Source organism: Lutra lutra, chromosome 9, assembly GCF_902655055.1.
Source record: "Lutra lutra chromosome 9, mLutLut1.2, whole genome shotgun sequence".
Classification (NCBI taxonomy): domain Eukaryota; kingdom Metazoa; phylum Chordata; class Mammalia; order Carnivora; family Mustelidae; genus Lutra; species Lutra lutra.
The window spans coordinates 642,427-659,092 of record NC_062286.1 but is presented as its reverse complement, the minus strand read 5'-3'; the positions used below and the strand labels follow the sequence as shown (position 1 = coordinate 659,092).

General features: G+C 63.5%; 1 protein-coding gene across 1 annotated transcript in view; it reads right to left on the bottom strand.

Moving 5' to 3' along the window:
* Positions 1-5,201: 5,201 nt before the first annotated feature.
* The window catches only part of TPO (thyroid peroxidase), a 42,479-nt gene continuing 31,014 nt past the window's right edge, over positions 5,202-16,666 (bottom strand). Inside the window, 10 exon segments of the mRNA XM_047745187.1 lie at positions 5,202-5,265; positions 6,329-6,478; positions 6,883-6,977; positions 7,133-7,315; positions 7,650-7,782; positions 9,294-9,325; positions 9,327-9,426; positions 13,066-13,165; positions 13,468-13,599; positions 16,470-16,637. Coding sequence (XP_047601143.1) covers positions 5,202-5,265; positions 6,329-6,478; positions 6,883-6,977; positions 7,133-7,315; positions 7,650-7,782; positions 9,294-9,325; positions 9,327-9,426; positions 13,066-13,165; positions 13,468-13,599; positions 16,470-16,637 — 1,157 coding nt within the window.

The window sequence follows — 16,666 nt, the reverse complement described above, 5'->3', positions numbered from 1 at the left end:
CCCCTCTGTTCTGGGCCAGTGGAGACGCTTCTGCCAAGGACGGAGCTGTCCTGGTCCCCGCCGCAGGCCCCGCGCCCTGGGCCCCACCTGGCTGCCCAGGGGTCGGCGCATGGGCAGTGTAGCCACAGTCCCGGGGAGCGGGGGCCGCTCTGGACGAAAGCCGCTGGCTCCCGGCAAGCCCTGGGGCGAGCTCCAGAGGCTGCCAGACCAATGTCCGGAGGCCTGTGGAAATCTCGGGGAGCGTTCTCCGCCCTCTGAGAAAACAGCGTTTCCAGCTCCTGTTTTCATCTTCAGCAGGGCTGAGCATGACTTGTCGGAGGATGGCTCTGGCTGCCGCAGGTCTGTGCGGGGTGCCTGTGAGAGGCTGCAGCGGGGCCCCTAGGTGACGCTTGCTGAACGGACCTGCCCCGAGCCCCTGCTAATACTCGAGGCACCATGCTCGGCCCCACGCACCCCTGCACTGCGGCTCTGCACCTGGATTGTGCAGACGAGCGAACCACACTCAGAAAAGCAAAGCGTCTTGCCCGAGGTCCAAGGCTGGGAGACGGCAGCCCCACAGAGGGGTGCTGGTCAGTGCTCGCAGCTGGGTCTCCGATGGGGTCCTGATCTGTGGCGGCTTCCGATTTCACTCTGACCGACCAGCTCACAGATCTAGAAATTCAGCTCCAGCTCACCCTGCAGGCCGGAACCCCATACCCGGGAACGCAGGACTCTGCGACCCCGGGCTCAGTCCTGGGGACTCCCAACGGAGGCCCAGGTGGGTGTAGACGCAGGCCCACTGCCCTGCCCCTGACCTCTCTAGCCTGAAGAACTCCCGGGCATGCAGGTGGATTTTCATCACCCTCTGCTGTGGGGTAGCCACGGCCACAGCCGTGGGACCCGGGGTCTCTTGGGGACAGGGTGTGGGTTCAGTTCCAGCTGCTTTGGCTTGCCAGCAATCAACATGCCTGACAGCCGGGAAGCGGTGGGGGTCGGGGGCGGGGAGGGAGGGAATGAGCCTGTGGTCAGTACCCCACGCTCCTTCTGAAGCCCAGAGCAGCACCAAGCACGCCCGTCCCAGAGGGGATACCTTGCAGGCTCTGAAAAGCGGTGGAGGTGCTCTCTGCCCTGTGCCAGAGCACATCTGAGTGCCCACCGCGGCCACACTCTGGACACAGGACTCCGAAGTGCCCGGTGGGTGACCACGTGTGCCGGAGAACTGACTGTCTGGGCAGCAAGGGAGACATGCAAACACTGGACCTGCGATGCCTCAGGGAGACACAAAGCATCTGAAGGAAATAGAGAAACAGCCCGGGGCAGAGGTCACACGGGAGAAGGTGTGATGGGACACTTCCAGGCCGTCCCGGACCCCCTGGGAAGGAAGGAAAGGAGGACATGCTGGAGAGAGGGGTCCTGAGAAAAACCCCTGGTGTCAGGACCAGAAAGGCGCTCAGTCCTGGGGCCCCTGCACCTCCTCCGTGTGCACGTGCTCCCACCCCCGACCAGGACCCTCTCGGAGCAGTGGTGCGTGCTGGTGGGCGTGAGTGGCCCCGGGGAGAATGGTTCCAGAGCTCAGGAAAGGCCATCCAGGATGGGTGGCGAGGGCCCAGAGCAGCTGCCGGCAGTGCCGGGAGCTCTTCCTCCCACAGCAAAGCGGTCTCCGCGGGGCCAGCCTTGGGGACCACAGACTTCCTGTCTCAGCACATGTGAAATCAAGGCCACTCTGGGTTCCCCGTGCACTCCCCGGACTGGGCAGGACTCAGCGTTAATTGCAGAACCTTCCAGAAGGGAGGGTGAGGTGTTGAGAGCAGGGTCTGGGGGTTTGGGATTCATGTGTCTTTCCGTGCCTCGGTCTCCTCTTGTACCAACGGGGAGGAAGCGGCTCCTGCCTCTGTGTGCGTCTCCCGTCCTGAGAGCGGGGTCTCTGCAGCAGCAGGGAGCCCGCGGACCCCACACCTCACCCTCCTGCCGTGAGCAGCGTGGGTGACGAGGACCAGGGTGAGTGCTGGGCGCCCCGCCCCCACCTACCCGCTCATGTTAAAGCCCCTGTGGGTGCGGGAGCCCCACTCAGCGACCAGGCCCCGGCGCAGACAGCAAGCATGGGGTGCCCCCCTCACTGCGCTCGGCACCTTCCTTCCAGGGTCCCTTCCAAGAGCCACCAGCGGCAGAGGCCCCGACTCCAGAACATAGCCCCCCCTCGCAGCCGGTACAACGGTGTGTGCAGCGGCCCCCCTACCTCTGTGGCTGGAGGAGCTGCCAACACGCGCTCCCCTCTGGCTCGCCCAATGGGGAGGGTCAAGAGAGGAGAGGATGCGAGCCCCGGGCAGGTCACGGCCCCTGTGGTGGCAGCTCTGCAGACAGACCTGAGTGCCTCGCCCGTGTCAGGGGCTCTCCCTGGTCGAGCGGGTGGAAGATGACGGATCACACAAGGCCCGGCCGTGAGGGCACAGGGGCCCTCGCAGACCCAGCCTGTCCTGACCGCCTTGCCTGCCCCTCCCACCTTCCCTGTGCCTCAAACCTCAGCCTCAACCCCCAGGAGGTGCTCATTTCCCAGGTGTCCCCTGGGGTGGGCAGGAGATAGACGTGCTGACAAAGTCCCCTGTCCTCGTGTTTACTGCCTGTTCCCAAGGGGCCCTGCCTAAGAACCCGGGAGGGCAGAGGAACAGTGACCGTTCCTTCGATGGGGACGTCCTCACCAGCAGGACACATGCGTGTCACTCACGACCGGATGCTGGCCATCCTGAGGTCAGGACAGGGACAGCCGGATGCTGGGCAGGCTCTGCCTGGACAGGTTCGGTCTCATCTGTTGGATCCGTGCACGGCCGGGCGGACATGGTAGAGGACTGGCCGGCGTCCTGGGCCCCAGTGAAGGTGAGCGAACCCCTGCTCACTGGCCTGGGCAGCTCCTCGTGGTGGAGCCCCAACCGCTCTTTTCTCCTCCTCTCAGGGGGAAAGGCCAGTTCACAAGGACAGTGGTGGGTGACCTCACATCTGGGCTTGCAGCTGGGCTCTGCTCAGACTCCAGGGCCCCGTCCACCTTGTGGTCCCGCCTGGAGCGTGGGGGGACCTGCTCCGGCTCAGCAGCACGTGGCATGGGGGGGGCCCGCGACCACGCTGCCCACGGACACCCGTCTGCCCACGTGCTGTCGCTTCCCTTGTTAGCTCAGCCGCGCGGGGGGGACCACCTCCGGAGGGGCCGGCCGGCACCTGCCCGCAGCCTCGCCCAGGGCCGTGCTCTGGGGGCCACCGGCACAAACCCAGATCAAACCACACCGAAAAGTTCTGCCAAACCAGTGAACACACGCCCGCGCCCCAGACAGTCCACGGTCTTCTCCGGACCCGAAACCGCACAAAGAAAATGGCCACAAGCCCGCTGCTGGGGACTGGGAATCCCCCTCCCCTCCCCTCCCCTCCCCTCCCCTTCCTTGGGGCGTGGCCTACCCTCCCCTGCCCTGTCCCCACCCCGCCCCCTCCGGGCGTGGCTTCCAAGCCCCTCCCACCCCGCCCCTCCTTTGGGCGTGTCCTCCCCTGCCCCGCCCCGCCCCGCCCCGCCCCACGATCCCAGCCCCGCCCCCCAGAGGCCGAGATCCCTCAGGCGCAGAGCCGGGTGTGCGCTGGTCCCCGGTCGCCTGACCCGGGCCCCGCGGAGGGCGCGGGGGTTCCTTTTGGCGCGAACGTGCTGCTCAGCGTAGAGACTCACGTGCAGCAGGAGCTCGAGCTCTGGGCAGCGGCGGAGACCGCGGAGCCTCCCGCGCGGCTTGGCCCGGAGGTTCCAGGTGCAGCGGGCGTGCGGAGGTCGGGGTGCCCGGAGGGCAGGGGACCTGGAGGTCAGGGAGTGTGGATGTTGGGGTGCATGGGGGTCGGGGCGCTTGGAGGTCAGGTCAGGGTCCGCGTGCAGTGAGTCTCCATCCCCGCCTGGTTTGCCCAGGGAGGCCGCCGCGTCCCCCGCGGGTCCCCAGCACACGCAGCTGTGTCCACATGACCGGCTCCCCAGCTTCTGACTGGGCACCTGCGCTGGCTTCCGGTGGAGGCTGGGCTGTCCTGGCTGCCAGGACGGGCTGCTGAACCAGGGAGGGGACGCTGGACCAGGGCCAGGTCCCACCCTTGCAGGTGGCCCCACCCGAAGGGACTCCGACCCACAGAGGCGTCCTCAGTGCTGCTGCTGCGGCGCGTGTTCCAGCCCCGAGTCCAGAAACCACTGTCTGTGCCTCAGTTTGTCCCTGGTCAGATGTGGAAGGAATGAGCTGGGAGGCTCTGCGGAGACCACGTTGTCTGGTTGTTTTGGCCGGAGGTTTGGAGCCTTGTTCCCCTGGTGGGTGTGGCCATGGGTGCTGGGCGCTGGAGGTCGGGTGGGGTGACCAGTGCGATGTTGGACGTCTGGGGTCGACCCAGAGACCACACACTGACCTCAGGGGCTGGGGTCCAGTCCTGCCCAGGACGCACACTGGTCACTATGTGCCCCCCTCACCCGGTCACACTGAGCTCTCCAGGGGCAGCTCTGCTAAGTGCCTCAGGCCTCCGGCTAGAGCCCTGAGTGAGACTGGAGAAAAGATCAGTCTGTTACCGCACTAGGGACATCTAGGGACAAATCTGTCCTATGTCCCGGCGGACCCGGGCAGTTCAGAGAGGTGAGGGGACTTGGTACCTTGCACAGTGACAGGTTTGATCAGCTCGTGCTTCCCTCGCACTCCTGTGACGTGTGAGCTGCTGCTCTCAGAGGTAATGTCCGAACCAGGCTTTGCTCCGGAAGAGCGGCGTGCACGTCTAGGACTGAGTCGGCCTCAAGAGTCAGTCCATTAGGGGCGCCTGGGTGGCTCCGTGGGTTAAGCCTCTGCCTTTGGCTCAGGTCATGATCCCACGGTCCTGGGATCGAGCCCCGCATCCGGCTCTCTGCTCAGCAGGAAGCCTGTTTCCCCCTCTCTCTCTGCCTCTCTGCCTATTTGTGATCTCTGTCTGTGAAATAAATAATAAAATCTTTAAAAAAAGAAAAAGAGTTGATTACTGCGATCGGTGGCTGGAGCCGGCCTTCCCGAGACGTCCTGCTCAGTCCTGGACGCCCAGCTCGGAGCATGCTGGCTGGTGTGGAATGCGCCGTCCCGGGGACCGTGGGCTGGGTGACTCCTTTCTTAGGGGCTTCCAGGGTCGTGGGGGTGAGGACCTTCCTTGGGGTGGGTCTCTGTCACCCAGGCTTGCTGCTGAACCTGGGAAACGCACTCTGCACCTCAGCCAGGGGCAGGTGCATCCACAAGGGCCAGGCGGGCGGGCTCCTGCCCAAGCCCCAGCCGACTGTCATAGAGAGATGAGTTCGGGGCTGGGGGGAAGAGGGTGTGCGGAGGTTGAGAGAGGCACCTGCCTGTCCTGGTTTTTTGGTTTCCAGATCCCAAGAACTTCCAGCCCCACAGCTCTGCTCCCCGGCTGCGGGAGGGCGGCCGCATGGGCTCATTCTCTTTTGCTTTTGCACCAAAAGCAGCCACAACAAAAGTCCAAAGGTGTCGACAGTGGAAACCTAACCCTTTATCTGCCCGGACCTTGGGAAATAGGTCTGCAATAGGACATGATTTCGTTCCTCTAATTTATAAAATATGCACATTAATAAAAGGAAAACTTTCCCAGAATCACATTTTGTAGAGAAATGGGTGTCAACACCGAGTCGTACACATTTGCTCTGCTGGGTAGGTAACATCGGATCTGATTCGTGCTTCACGCCACACAGTACGTGGTCTCCGTGGGGCCAGCCAGGCCCCGGGCAGACGCTGTCCTCAGGGCGGCTGGACCCCACCGCTCAGGGCACGCTGCCTTGGCCAGAAGCCACTACAAGGTGAACTTCAAATAAGAAGGGGCAGATGTACTTTGTTGTGAACGAACACTTTACCACGGTGTTTTGGTAAGTCCTTTATTTCTCTTTCTGACAGTTTTTGTCATTGTCCCCGGGATCGCCTCCAGGGTGAGGGTTGCTACAGTCCGTCCCTCCCCAGGCACTTAACCCCCTAACAAGCAGGTCCCGGAAGCGGCTGCCTTGCACTGGGCGCTGCCAGCACGCAGACCGCAGCCCGCAGCAGGCTGGGAGGGCGCCCCGCGGGGTCCCAGAAAAGCCAGGGGGATGGGTTGTGTTTCCCGCTGTGCCCAGCAGGCGGTGCTGTCAGCCAAGGAAAACAGGACATTCCCCGGGACCTGCTGCTGGCATTTGTCCTAAAGGAGAGAGGTCTAAGCAGGGGTCGTGCCCCACCCACAGCCCTGGGCTCCCGCGGGGGCGCTCACGGGGTGAGGCTCACGCGATGGGCATGCCCAGCGAGGGGGGTCTGGCTCCCACCGCGTGATCCAGTCTGATGGCCCCAAACAGCTCCCGTACCATCGGGAGTCCAGCTTTGGTGGAGATGCTGGGGCGGATGGTTCCAGGTGGACGGGCAGGTGGATGGGCAAAGAGCTACGGGGACTGCGTTGCCAGCCCTCCTCGGGACGCAGAGCAGTTCCCAGCTCGTACGTGGACTCAGCTGCTCTGCTGCGAAATGAAGGGGCCCCACAAAGTGACCCTGGGGGGGACGTCCAGGGCTAAAGTCGCGTGAGGCTGATTATCCCCAGGAGGCTGCCAGTTTGCAGGGTCATCCTCCTGGGAACAGCCAAGGAGGAAGGGAAACGAGCTGGGACAGTGACACAGGGGCCTGGGAAGGGAGCGGACGGACCCCTGCACACTCAGTCCAAGTGCTTCGATCACAACAAAACTGTCACCAATCCTGACAGCGTGTCCCCCAGAACTGTGCCGGCAAAGTTACCAATACCCCAAACAATCTGACTGCACGAGAGTGAAGATTCTCTCTTCAAGTGACAAGAGGGGAGCATATAAGGCCCAGCTCAGGGTCCCTGGGGTCGTGGCCCATCGATACTTAATTATCCCAGGACCCTCACGATCCGGGACTGTCCCTTCTGGCTCCCTGGTTGTTCATCAGGAGCTTATGAGGCAACACTAAGCACTCGGGCACCACGACACGAAAGACCAGCTCCTAGATCAGACAGCGCAGGGACTTGAAGCCGCTGGCCGAGGTCTGGCCCTGATGCCAGTGGGTGTCGGAGCACCTGCGGAGGAAGACGGGCCTTCAGGGCTCTCTCCGTTCCCATCTTTCCTCCAGAAATCCCGCGGAGTCTGAGCCCGGGATGCCTCATGTCCCAGGCCCGGGAGCACACGCTCCACGATGTTTGCGGGCTCTGAGGGGGACGTGGGCTCCTCGTGGTGAGGGGACCAGTGGGCTTTCCCCAGGGGGCCTCTGGTAGCAGTTGAATCGCTGTGACTGTCGTACTGACAGCTGTAAGATCTGGGCCCCAGCTCCTGTGCGAAGCAACACTGTGGGCAGGTCACAAGCAGTGGGACCCGTGTCACAGACGTTCCCGTTTCCTCCACCACATCCTCCCTCCTGGCGCATCAGGAAGAGCTGCCCGCCCTGACCGGGTCTCTATCACTAACTGCGCTCCACATTCCGGGGCAGGGCAGGCTTCCCCCTCCCATCTTCCCATCTCCCAGCGGGGCTGGCAGGGATGGGCCACCTGGGCAGGGGGCTCAGCTGGACACTCGGTCATTCGTGTAGAAAACTAGGGCCACGACAGTCACTGCTTTGTGGGGGTTCACAGCCCCTTGATGTGCTGAGGCTAAGAGCCCTCAAAGGGTGTCGGGCTGTTACCTGGGGGTGTGCCAGGTATCCGGAGCGGGGCCTGGCAGTCCCCTCAGGGCGACACAGATCTGAAGAGCCAACCTCCTCCCACTGCTGCCCGCAAGGAGGACTGCCGTTAGGGGACACTGCCAGGAGGGGACACCTCCAGGAGGGGATGTAGTGGGGAGGGGACACAGGCATGGAGCATCTGTGGCTTAGAGGTAGCTGAGACGCAGGACGCAGGGAAGGGGGTGGGTGGGCAGGAAACAGGGAGGAAGGAGTAGGAGCAGCGACAGGACCCCGGAGAAGACAGCCCTGAGTACAGGGAAGATGGCGTGTCCCGGCGTGTCGGGTGGGACGGAGTGGCTTGTGAGCGTGTGGACGCGTGTGGAGGCCGCCCCGGGAGGAGTGGGTCAGGCAGGTGCACACAGCCCGTGGCCACATGGCCTAGGGTTTCCTTGCCCGTGCCGGGTCGTGACTTGAGCAGGCGCTAGGTGAGCCTCGATTTGGGAAACGGCCTCAGTGGTGATTTTGGAAACACAGAACTGCTATCACGCAGTGACCCGGGTCAGGGTGTCCTGCTTGGCGTCCGAGAACGGGCAGGGCTGCCATCGTCCACCCTGTCACCGGCCCATGAAAGTGAGCCTGAAGGACACGTGACTCTGGCTCGGGGAGCAGCGCACGCTTTATTCAGGACAGACACGCCAGGATCGAGGTTGTTTCCAGAGGGAACCTCCTCCCCCTTGTCGTGTGGGAAGGGGGTTCCCGTCCCGAGAAGGACCATCCGGTCCCAGGAATCAGCCCGCGGCCGCCCCGTCACACCCGGCTTCGGAGCGTGTCACTGTGGTTCCTACTGGCAGGGAAGGATTTGGGATCCGCAGTCCGGGTCCTGCGGGAGAGAACTGGCTCTGAGCATGGGCACAGACCGGGCACCTGCCGGGGCCCCAGGGTCTCAGTCAGCTACTTGGGGGTCCAGGGACACGTGGGGTCCCAGGGTGCCTGGAAGGGTCCTTGTGTGTGCGTTCCAACGGGGCATTTCGGTTCCCTGCTTCGGGGTGGGCGCGGGTCCTGCTCTGTGGTGGGACGCATCAGGGGCAGGGCCAGCCAGCTCCGAGTGTCCCAGGGCCGGCCGCCCACCTAGGTCTCGGACAGGCGTGCCCACGCCCGACTTCAGTGTCGCCCGTCCTGCGCTCACGCACACAAAGTAAAAATAGCCACACGCTAGTCTAGACCAGTTGTCTCCACACTACTTGAAATGACTCCGTTTTTTTTTTTTTTTATAAAAAGTGCTTTCTAGAAGTCAACATTTCCTTTCAGTTTCTGGCTGTCATGTTCGGCCGAGACTTGGGGTGACACGGAGGCAAGCGCCTGCCATGGGGTCAGTTCTGACCCAGTGTGCACAAACGGGAAGCGTCGACCCGGCTCCAGCCCCGGCTTACTCGTTCTAGTGTGTCTGCACTTTCTAAAAGAAGTAGGTTACACTTGTCACAAGTCATCCTCCTGGAAGAACGCAGCTTGACGCGCCGAAATCGCACAGCGAGCGCATGCACAGGGGGACCGGACCAGCGTGGGCAGCCACGCGGGGTCGGGGACCAGGGTCTCCGTGATGGCCTCCTGGTCTGAATGGGAACGTGGACGAGTGGGGACCCTGTGCCCACCCAGGCGTGCACCCACCTGCCCTGCGCCCCGAGTGGTGGCAGCAGATTGTGACGCGTTCGTGTCCTGGCACGTGCCGAGACCCCGCTGGCAGGCTCCTCTTCCGCCCGAGTCTGCGATGCACAGCGAGGCTTTCCGGCCGGCGTGTGCCCTGTGGACAAGCACATACCTGCTGACAGAGGTCATGACTCGGGCGAACGCCCAGGGCCCATCACACACATTGTCATGCTGTCACTGTGACTGGAAGGGGTGCTGGGACCCTGGGCACCTCCTGATCCATCCAGGGAAGAGCCCATGGCCACTGTTAGCTGGAGGACAGCACCAAGTGCGGCTCGGCCTGCACCGTTCTCCGTCGGCCGAGGGGCGTCAGGAGGCTGCGCAGCCCGTCCCGCGCCAGGAGCCCGGCCGCAGCCAGAGAACGACCTGCCCAGAGACACCCCCACCCCCAGTCCCGCCAAACTCGTCTGACCCCACTTCTGATTTGTGCAGGTGGGTTCGGAAAATCACTGTCCCCAGGCGGAGAAGCTGAACTGGGGTCAGGCCCCCGAGCCCGCTTCCTGCGTTCTGTTCTCCAGGCGACTGCACGCACGTGGCGTCTGGATGCAGATTTCCTGAGCTGGGACCGTCTGGGAGGCGCGCTGTGCTCCTCTCCGGCTGGAGCTGGTCCTGGCTGCGGCTCTCCCTCGTCAGACCCTCCCAAAGCTGGGGGCCCCCAGGGTGAGAACAGCACCCCCAGGGCAACCCGCGGCACCGGAGGCGTCACAGGGAAGTCAGGAAACGTGACGGGAGGAATGGGCGTGGACAGGACGCACTGGGACCCCTGGGCGCACTGAAAGCCACAAGCAGAGGGGACGAGCCAGCGACTTGTGTCTGCATGGAAAAGAAGACTTTGGCTAAACCATATAACTTGGCAGCCATGGGAGCAGGAGCAGCTGAGCCAGAGCTGCGGAGGGAAGGACGGGGACACCAGAGCAGAGGTGACTCAGGGGTGTGGCTCGACCTCGCCCCCGCCTCCGTCCCTGCCCAGCTCTCTGTGGGGTCGGCACCCCGTGGGAGCGGGAGCGGGCGCGTCCTCCACGGAGCCAGGATAGCGGGCCGAGGGGCCGGGGGAGCCCCACCCACACACCGGGGCCAGGGCCCCTCCCTCCGCACCCTGTGCCCTTCCAATCCCTGAGGACAAATTCCTTCCCTTTCTAAGCTTCCCTCTCCCTGGGAGGACCACAACCAGGAGGCTTCAGGCTCTCGACCAAATTCACGACCAAAGGCCTGTTGTGGGGAGGGGAGCGGATCTCAGGCGGGGCGTGTGGGGGCACTTCTGGGCGTGGCTGTAGGTTCGCCTCCCCGAGGGCTTAGGTGCTATCTGTCTGTCGCCACAGAGGCCGTGGGCCAGCAAGTCAGTGTCTGTCTGTGCTGCTCTGAGTGCCTCTGTGGCCCAACGGCTCTGCTCTCTGCCGCCACGGGTGACCAGCGACCCAGCCGAGCTTTGGGGCGGGTATAAGGCTCCAGAGTCCAGACTCCAGAGCAGTGGACACTGTCTTCCCAAGTGCCCATTTGACGGACGGCTGTCCGTCTTAACAAGAACCCCTTTTCCTTGTGTGGGGCCTGAGGCATCTGCATCACGGTACGACGGCGGCCGAGGTCTGACGGAGACGATACGTAAACTTAAGTCATGGTGATGTTGGATTTTCACAGCGTGGATGTTCAGTCCAGGGGATCGCAGCTCCCAGCCCCTCCGCCGGTGTGTGCCCATGGCTCATTTTCACCGACCAGTGGGTGGCCGCCTACGGCTTTCAGTTACTGCCCGTGTTGGAGCTTCTAAGACCAGGCGATCCGTAAAACAGGCTCCTTCCTGCCGCCAGCCCTGCCGAAAACTAGAGACGCTGCTCAGCAGTTGATGTGATGGCCAGCAGTCGGCAGGGCTGCCCTGAAGAGGACGTTGCTGCTGACCTGTCAGTGGTTTGTCGGAATGACAGCCTGACGGTCTCGGCTCTGATGGGGACGGTCCAGACAGTCAAGGTCCGGATGGTGACGGTCCTGACAATCCTGACAGTGACGGTCCTGACGGTCCAGACGGTGACGGTCCTGACGGTCCTGACTGTGACGGTCCTGACGGTGTAATCACACTCGGTGCCAAGGCAACCTGGGAGGAGGCCAGGGGCACAGTGGACAAGGCCAGGCCCCAGACCCGACAGAGCCCGGGTCTCGATGCTGCTGTAGCTCTTCCCAGCGCAGGCAGGTGACACCTTCCACCAGCAGACGCCCCAGCACTGCTGTGTGCGATTCCTGGGGCATCAGTAACACCGTGCCATGGCCCCACGGGCTTGGCCATGGAAACCTGTTCTCGACCCTTCCTGCAGTGTGGATGTGTGGGGTCATAATGTTGGCAGGGCTACTCCTTCTGAGGTTTTGTGGGATTTGCTGGGGACCCTTGGCCGGTAGACGTGTTCCCCTGATCTCTGCCCTGATCTTCACCCAGCCTTCGCTCTGTGTGTGTCCCCGCCTGTCCCTATTCCCCCTTCCTGCAAGGACAGCAGTCCTGTTGGACCGGGGACACCTACTCTGACACAACCTTCTCTCAACTCGTTATGTCCCCAATGACACTGCTTCCAAATACAGCCACATGCCAGGGTCCCAGAGGTCGGGTCTCCAACATGTGAATTTGGGGGACATGTTTCAGCCCGTAACAAAGACCTCATGTGATCGAAGGGAAAGTTTAACAACATCACGGTTGGATTCACCAAGCCCGTGAGACACACGGCCATCGCGTGTTCCCCTTAGCTGGTACATTGAAGGAATTCCGGTCTGAACTGTGGTGTTCATTGGTTCTGCCAGAAATCACAAGTCTGTTAAAAGTGTGTCACTTAAATACCATTTACCAGGCAGAGGAAAACCCACGTGTCGGGTGAAGAAGTGGGGGCAGGGTGGTCTTGGAGTTTACAGGAAGTGGGTGTTGGACTTACTCCTGCGACGGGACGCCTGGGCAGGAGGAGCACAGCCGTCCCGTCCCAGAGCCGCTGCTCCCAGGGGCTCAGAGAGGGGCCAGGCTGTGGCCGGCCGTGGTTGGAGACACCTCAGCGGTGACAGCTGACCACCAGGGCTCTGGGTTTGCATGCAGCAACCTTGCTGCTACAGAGGGGCGGGGGAACGGGGCCATGGCGAGGGCACCACTGAGCTCCGTGGCGTGTTGCGGTAGACGCAGGGTGGTGGGCTGTGGGCCGGCCCTGGGCAGACGGGGCCAGCAGTGGCGTCGCAGTTTATGGCGCTGGGAAGGCTGAGCAAGACTCCGAGCTCGAGTCCTCGGAGCTGCTGGTCAGGAGGCGGGAGGACAGGTGCAGACCCACGTCCCGAAGAGACGCCCAGATCCACTCCAAGGCCCCACCATGTGGCCGGTTTTGCCGTAAAGGTCCAGCTTTACGTCAATCAAGTTCCCTATTTGCAGGAGTCTGCGCCGGGGGCGGGGCCGCTGACGAGCCTGTTTTACCAGGGGGGACCTCTACTCCCCCAGACATCTGGGGGCAATTTCGGCCCCTAACGGGAGTATCCCCGGCAACCCGCTGCCACTGCCAAGCCCCCGCCCCGAGTCTCCAGCCACCGGCCGCGGACGCCCCGAGGTGTGCGGGCTCTTCCACCTTCACTGCTGAAGGCATCAGAGCCAGAAGTCGGAGCTTTGTACAAAGTCGCTCTGGGGCTGCAGGGGTTCGGGGCACCAAGCGTCTGCACTGGCTTCTGGAACACACCAGCCTCGCCACAGGGGAGGAGACGGCCTCTGGGCTTTGGGGGGAGGACTTACCACCTGCAAACCACCGTCCAGGTGAGACCTGCCAGGCCGCCAACCAGCAGGGCGCCCAAGGCGATGGAGACCCAGGATGCCTTCGGGAGCCTCCCAGAATCTGGGGAGAGGGAGGGGTTAGCGAGCCCCCCTGCCAAGGGCTGCGGCCAGCCTGGTCCCGAGGGGCTTGCTTCTGCCCGCGACTACCCAGGGAAGCCATTTCTCAGATGAGCTCTCATGGGTGCGAGGAGTCAGGAGACCTGCCGGGAAGCTCAGCCCACACCCAGCCGCGCAGGACGGTGGCGGGACACACGTGGTCACGGGCATAATGCCGCTGGGAGGACGACCCTGCTGCCACCCGTAAGGTGTACGGCTGACCTGCCCTCCCCTCCCGCGGAGGACGCACGAGGAGGGAACTCTTACCTACGCACGTCGTCCCGTCCTCCGCCAGCACGTAGGGGTCTGTGCACTCACAGCTGAAGCCGCCCTTGGTGTTCCTGCACCGGGCCGATGGGTGGCAGGGAGGGGCTGTCACGTCTTCACACTCATTGACATCTGCACAGACCACATGGAGGTCAGGCCGTGTCCCTGTCCTCCCTGTCCCCCGCTGCGGCCCTCACCCTGGAGGCTCCTGTCCACTCCCTGCTCCATGAGCAAGAGAATCGAGAACCCCCAGTACCCTGGCAGCCATGTCCCTCTTGGGCCACGTCCGTCCCTGAGCACCCGCTTTCTTGCCGTCAGTGAGTGCTCTCTGAGGTCAGCTCGGCCGACAGCCACGCTGTGACCATGCTGCATGGTGTGGCCGGATCCTGTGGGGACACCCGCCCGCACTGAAGCCGGTCCCGTCCCACCCGGGCTGCGGCTCACGTCCGTTCAAGCTCTGTGCCAAGTGCTCCTGTGCGAGTGGAGGTGATGGGGCGTGGGTGGGTTGTGTTGTGGGGCCACCGGCAGCTCACAGTGAGCTGGGCACACTGGGCAGCTGGGCCTCGTTCCACGTGGGATCAGAGCCTCTCCAGGAGGCATCCTCCCCCTCGAGTGGGATGTGGCCTGGTGTGGGACAGGGCTGGGTGGGAGGGGGTGGCCAGGGCAGGGCTGGGTCTGTGCGTCCACGCGGACTCTTCCAACTGGACAGCTCACCCTCAGAGGGCGTGTGAGGCCTCAGGCCATGACCCCACGACCCTTGGCCCTGGCCCACAGGAGAGCACAGGCTGCCCAGTGTGGAGTTGGAGCTGAGGCTCCCAGGCCCGGCGAGCCGGTGCCCATGGGTGGGCCGCCAGTGAGGAAGGGGTGCTGCCCTCACGTCTCCTTCTGCCTGAAGCCTGGGACCCTTCGCTGGATTCCTGAGGCGTTTCCTGGTGACTCACTGAGTCCGTTTTCCTTCAGATAAAACGTTTCTTTTCTGGCCAATTCCAGGAAACACAGGAGGTCTTAGTGTCAACAGACGACATATTTTTCGGATCCTGAGCATGTGTTGGATGACACGACCATCACACCCTCTTGGGCCATCCTGTGTCTGAGGAATGACGCGGAGTCACAGAGGCCGTGGGCTTGGGAGGCAGACTGGGAAGCCGCTGAGGTGGTCCAGGCCAGGCGCGCAGGGTCATGGACCGGGTCACAGGCCAGCGGGGAACGAGGTCCAGCAAGAGTGGGTCAGCCTTCCCAGGCCTTCCCAGGCCCGACCCGCCCAACCAGGTCTTGGTAGCCGTGCAGGTCCTGACTTGGGCGTGCTGGGAAACCCAGAGCTGCTTCTCTGTTGCCAGAACCCCTATAAGCCAGGAACCGTGCCCACGTGGCAGGCTGCGCCCCAGCCATCCGCCAGCGTCACCCCGTCACCCCCAGGAGCAGCCGTGAGGCTCAGAAGGCTCACAGCTAGCGGTCAGTACGAGCCAGGCATGTGCCAGGCACCTGGTCATTTGTGGCCCACTTGGTGGGGGAGTGGTTGTTGGTTTGCGGGGTAAGGAAGAGGAACGGCGTGATGGGTTGGCTGAGAAGGGACGTGAGGAATCGAGCTCTGGGGTCACAAATACTGAGAACAGCCTTAATCAACATGTCGAATGGGTTTAGGCAAAAAGGTTGTGAGGCACACAGCATGCAGGGTTCTGCGTGAACTTTCCGGAAGGCGAATCTGCTGAGAGCTCTCTGGCAGGTCTCCCTGTCCTCACGGCTGACGAGGCGCGGGGTGCTCGCCAGCCCAGCCGCTCACGGCCTGCTGGTGCAAATCTGGGTGCAAAGGTTTCCCTGTGTGGTTGTGTGTTTTACACCACGTCCCCGGACTGGCAGGCTCTGACCCCGCTGTTTCTGGGCCATCGGCTACCATCGGGGACTCCCTGGATCCGGTTTTGCAGCCGGAGATGCTGCCTCGAGCCTGACAGGTACACGGGACTCGCCCTCGCGGGCCCAGGGCTCACAGTCTCTGTCCACCTTCCTGCAGGACTGAGCCAGAAGCAGGGAGCGCGGCCGCCCTCCCAGGACAGGACAGTCCCGACACCCGAAACTGAGACGTGGTTCTTGTTCTGGAGGAGAAACTGCCTGTCGGAACCGTGTGTAACTGGGCGTGTTGCGACGTTCATGCAGCTGTTACCAACGCCTGTCCCCAGACAGTCATCATCGTCCTCCGAGGAAGCCTCGGCATGAGCTCGTCTCTCCCCCTTGTGCCCAGCTGCACGCGGCTCCGTGCCGGACACCAGGCTCTGCCGACAGACAGCCGTGGCTGTGGTTGTGGCCCGTGGGCCTGCGAGTCAGGCACGCTTCCAGCCCCCCGCACGCTTCCCTGGCCTCCACCTCCTGCCCCCTCTCGGGGTCATGCATTCTAGTCCTGGGTCCTTCCTGCGGGAGTCCCGGCCACTCTCACCAGGAACCCAACCTCAGGGTCTGGCCCCTAGGGGGTGTCCCTCTGCCCGCTTCTCCGGAGGAGTGACTTGGGGTCCCGGGCCCGTCACCTGAGCGCCCCCAGCCCCCGACACCGTTCTAACCAGCGGAATGGGGCACAGGGCCCCCGGGGCGGACCCTGGAGGCTCCCACTCGCCCTCGCGCTGGCCGCATGGCCACTCTCAGACGCATGTGGGGATGAGGACGTGGCCGGGACAAGCCTGTTCCGGCCCGTCCAAGTGGAAGCCCTTCTCTTGGGCTTCATCAGAGGAGGCGGCTCTGGAAGCTCTTCCCATGGGTCACTAATGCGTCCCCTTCGTGCCGGCGTCACCCCGATGGCGGCACTGGGACGCGACTGTCTCGGTGCTTCGTTATCTGGCACAAGGCCTGTGGGGCGCGGCGGCCTGGGGGGACGCCGTGTTCGGAGCCAGCACAGCTCTGGGGAAGAGGATGACACCCGCTGGCCCCTTCTCCTGACGACACTCGTTCTACTTCCTGTTTGCAAACTGCAGATCTGGGGGAAAGTAAGTAAAGCTGGCGTCTGAGAAGCCACTGACCTCGGCACACGGGCGGCCGGAGCAGGCTGCGGGGAGCACAGGCCACCTGCTCCCGGCCCTGCAGCTGGAACCCGTGCCGGCAGGAGAACACGAGCACGCGCCGTCCAGTCTCTCCGCAGAGCGTGACGTCCCCATTGTCCACGCCGTCGGGGAGGCCACATGCGTCACCTGCACCAGACGGCGACAGACCCACCGGC